Below are 992 nucleotides of genomic sequence, written 5' to 3' on the forward strand. Positions count from 1 at the left end.
ATTTTATTATTTTTGTGTGCGTGTACCGTCAAATCAGATCTGACTGGTACAGGAGGAGATTGTCCCTCCTTACCCGGCAGAGCATCTGGTGGATTCAAACCGTTCGCCTCTGGGATTGTAGTTGCAGCTCCTTGCCACTAGGCCACCAGAGCTCCCCTGGTTTAAGCACTTTCTGCAGGAGCTGGTCAGCCTGTCCTAGGCTGCACTGCACTGCCCTTGCCTAGCACAGCTGAGATGGATGGGTCCTTAAGGGCTTGGGGCCCTTTAGGAAGCCAGCAAGGTCCTGAAGCTGCCGTCACAGAGCCTGGACCGGTGCTGGGTGGAGGGCCGGGGCCACCATGCTGTCATTTCCACTTGGCTATAGTCACCACCCCATACCACTTAGGGGCAGTCCCATGTCCTTTTGCTGGCCTGGGGAGGACCTGGTGGGCACAGGAAGTGGTTCCACACCGAGGATGGGAGACGGGGAGCAGAGGGGCGGGGTGGATCTAAACTCCCCAGATCTTGCAATAACTGGACATTTTTCCCTCTGTGTTCTCACTTGGCAGAACTGGGCACCTCCAGGCTGTGAAAAGCTGGGCAAGTGTCTGCCGCCCCCGGGGTCTGCCCCTGAGAAGTGCTCCTGGCCCCATTAGCAGAGCAGCCAGAGTGGGAGCACACAGAGGCCAGGCTGCCTGGTCCATCACACCAACAGTGCCATGGCGACAGGCAGGCGCATCTGGACCTGGCCCCTTCGTCCTCCTCCGTGCTGGCCTGACCAGCATCCTTACCTGGTGAAGGGGGACACCACTATCCCTTGGGCCCCAGGGTCACTGGGCTTTGGGGTCCAGCCCCTCTGCCTCAGGCTGGCCTTGAGCCAGCCAGCACTCCTCCCAGGACCCTCTGAGCCTAATCACTGACCACCACCTACTGTTTGTATTTCTGCCCAGTATTGAGGGCATTGCCAAGGCCCAAGATCAGATCCTCAGTGCCGTGTCCCCCCCTGCCCACAT

General features: G+C 59.2%; 1 protein-coding gene across 1 annotated transcript in view; it reads left to right on the forward strand.

Annotated features, from left to right (window-relative positions):
• Nucleotides 1–635, forward strand: part of GALNS (galactosamine (N-acetyl)-6-sulfate sulfatase) — a 15755-nt gene extending 15120 nt beyond the window's left edge. Inside the window, exon 14 of the mRNA XM_006888768.1 lies at nt 549–635. Within this exon, the coding sequence (XP_006888830.1) occupies nt 549–635 (87 nt within the window). The remainder of the gene's footprint in view (nt 1–548) is intronic.
• Nucleotides 636–992: the final 357 nt, after the last annotated feature.

Source organism: Elephantulus edwardii, unplaced genomic scaffold, assembly GCF_000299155.1.
Source record: "Elephantulus edwardii isolate Elephantulus edwardi_28Jun2011 unplaced genomic scaffold, EleEdw1.0 scaffold00072, whole genome shotgun sequence".
Classification (NCBI taxonomy): Eukaryota; Metazoa; Chordata; class Mammalia; order Macroscelidea; family Macroscelididae; genus Elephantulus; species Elephantulus edwardii.